Below are 2,792 nucleotides of genomic sequence, written 5' to 3' on the forward strand. Positions count from 1 at the left end.
TCCTCTTGCGCTTTCTTTAAATTCTCTTGCATTTCAACTTGAGTTTTTTCAATTTGTCCGATCTTGTCATACATTTTCTTGGTTGACTGACGAGTACCGTATGGGTGTGAGGTGTATGACAGAATAACTACAAATGATTGGAAATTGTATTTTATTATTTGTTGAATTTTAATGAATGAATTGTTATAATGTAATCATTAAGATTTTGAAAATTTAGAAAAAAAAACATATGAAAATGCTAATGCAAATGCAACCCGATATTGATTCCAAAATAACTTAGTTTATAAAAAAAGTACTCAACAACACACAACGTCTAAGCACTTAGGCAAAGAGATTATATCGATATGATTACTAAACATAGAATCTTGCCATATTCCCTAATCTCTCGAGCTCTATCATCAATCCCATGATGCGGCGTTCTTCTTCTGATTCTGGAATCACAAAAACTCTTAAAGTTGTCGCTTCTTCACATAATTCATAAACTTGGCGAGCTACATCGCGAGCCTGATCCACTGCTCTCTCCATTGCTTCATGTTGCATTTGAATGATGTCCTGAGCTTGTCGTAGAGAAATTCCAAGATCTGGATTAGTTAATGGTCGGCTCTCTTCTAGCTGTTGGATTCGCTGATGAGATCTATGCACTATGACTTCTAACTCAGTAATCTTGGCTTTTAAGGCCTCGTTTTCTTGCATGGTTACCTCTTGTGCAGATGAGTGGATCAACCCTTCTCTTTCTAGCTCAACTGTCTTCTTCTTTAACATTTCATTTTCTTTTTGGAGACTGTTGTAAGGGTTCCAAAAAGTCTCATCGATGCTAAGCAGCTGTGCTTCGAGTTGTTCAATCTGTGCTCGCCTTTGTGCTAATTCTTGGTTAGCCTCATCTCTTTGCTCTCTCAGTTTCCGAGCATGTTGTAGGGCTCGTTTCTTTTCTTCTTGGCCTCTTCTTGCGCTTCTTTCTACCCTATCGAGTTTTATCTTTAGGGTCTTGGCAGTATGATGTAGACCTTGGGCTCTCATATTCCTCTCTAATGCCCGAAAATCTTGGTTTAGCGCATCAAAATTCTCCTGGACCTTTTCTTTCTCTTTGGCCAATTGTTTTATCACTCCGTCCTTCTTAATCATTTCAAGTTCCAATATTGTTTTCTCCTCCGAAAAGCTTCTCTGTTCTTTTTCTCTCTCCAAATTCATCAATCGCATTTCCTCTTTTAACAATTCTATTTCTGTTGGGAGCCTCCTCAATCACTCCTCCATGGTCAACTGGTCCTCTAAATTTGGCTTAGGTGTGTTGTTATTAATTCTCTGCGACCTCCAAAACTCATAGGCCGGCGTGAATACAGGCTCTATCATCTTAAAGCTCATGCATTGAGGCTTCTGCCAAGCCACGTAGATCTTTGAAATCTGCTCTCGGTAACCTGGAGTAGAAAAAGAAAACTCTGCCTCTTTCAGGCCGTGGGTAGCTGGTACGAACTGTCGGGTACCAAACTGTCTGAGTACAATTAGCGGAGTATAACCGATAGCTCCCCATAATTCGTGTAGCATTATAAAACTATCATTACCACACCTGAAAAGTATGTCCTTTTTGGGTAACCAATAAGCCTTCCATACTATCTCAGTATCTTTCATGTTACGGAGAGCTTCAACCCAGTCTTTCCTCTTACGATGCTCTGGAATTTGGCATTTATCGAGGAAATCCACTAGAGGCGAAAAATTTGATTGATGTCTCTGAGCACAGCCTTTCTCGACTATCCAGGAGTGGCTCCACCACCAAACTAGTAACATTGAGGCACATCCAATGAATTGACCTCCCCCTAATCGTCTACACTGGTTCAGTGACAAAAATGTTTCCGCAAGGATGGCTGGTGCGGGATTCTTTCTAGCGATAGCTTTGACGAAATCGATTAAGGCGATGTCGAAGTGATCCTCGTTCCTAGGGAAAATTACCAAACCATATACTGCAAGTGCGAAGTGATCTCTTCTTCTTTTCGATGGAGTTTGCTCGTAAATTAAACTCTTCAGCTGAGCCCAGGAGATCCCCTCATCACGAATGTACTCTTCGACCCACTCCTTAGTCTTTCCCGTCAACGTGATCATCTTGGCTATGAACCCTTTAGGTCGAATTACCTTGGTGTAAATGGAATGTCTTCTAACATTTAGGATGTTCAACAAAGTCGTATACTCCTCTAAGGTAGGGGTCATATCTACTTTACCGAAAGTGAAACACCAGTAAGCTGGATTCCAACATTTGGCAAGGGCTCGAATCACCACTGGATCTATTGGTACTCTCAGCAGCTCTACGATGTCGCCGTATATCCCTCTGAACAATGTCTTCTCATTATCATCCCAGGTGGACCAAATTCTTGATAACTCAGCTCAGTGTGCATGCCTGATCCGAATAATTACCTTTTCTGGAAAAATTGAATCTTCGATAGTAGCAAGGCTATCCCCGAACCGTGTCTGTCCGTATTCAGACCAGGTCTGAACTCTGATTGGATTCTCAATCCCATCGGAAGACATTGTCACCTTAAGCTTTTTTATAATAACTAGGTAAGCTGGGAATCAATATCGTTTATGAAATGATGTGATATGATAATGATACATACAATCAGGAAACAAAGAAATAAGTTAGTGATATTAGAATAATTCAAAGAATAATTAGTAAAAAATTAAAGTAATGAATGCCAAATAATCAAAGAAAATTAAAAATCTTAACATCATGCGATCTAGTTCTTCTAAGTTATCTTCATGGCTTTAACAAGGTAGGCTTACTAAATTCTATATATGAGGTTGGGTTC

General features: G+C 39.8%; 1 protein-coding gene across 1 annotated transcript; it reads right to left on the reverse strand.

Annotated features, from left to right (window-relative positions):
* Positions 1–1,239: 1,239 nt before the first annotated feature.
* On the reverse strand, positions 1,240–2,514 carry LOC120165850. The gene is made up of 2 exons (XM_039175288.1): positions 2,401–2,514; positions 1,240–2,325 (listed from the first exon to the last, which is right to left on the reverse strand). The coding sequence occupies exons 1-2, from the start codon at positions 2,512–2,514 to the stop codon at positions 1,240–1,242; spliced, it is 1,200 nt and encodes a 399-aa protein (XP_039031219.1).
* Positions 2,515–2,792: the final 278 nt, after the last annotated feature.

Source organism: Hibiscus syriacus, unplaced genomic scaffold (assembly GCF_006381635.1).
Source record: "Hibiscus syriacus cultivar Baekdansim isolate YM2019G1 unplaced genomic scaffold, ASM638163v2 tig00111616_pilon, whole genome shotgun sequence".
NCBI classification, from domain to species: domain Eukaryota; kingdom Viridiplantae; phylum Streptophyta; class Magnoliopsida; order Malvales; family Malvaceae; genus Hibiscus; species Hibiscus syriacus.

What these genes read in the sequence shown, in the direction of transcription:
- LOC120165850 (XM_039175288.1), bottom strand. Translation starts at nt 2,514, where the DNA reads ATGTCTTCCGATGGGATTGAGAATCCAATCAGAGTTCAGACCTGGTCT. An exon ending in ATTCAATTTTTCCAGAAAAG is followed by an intron (nt 2,326 to 2,400) that starts GTAATTATTCGG and finishes GATAATGAGAAG; the next exon opens with ACATTGTTCAGAGGGATATA.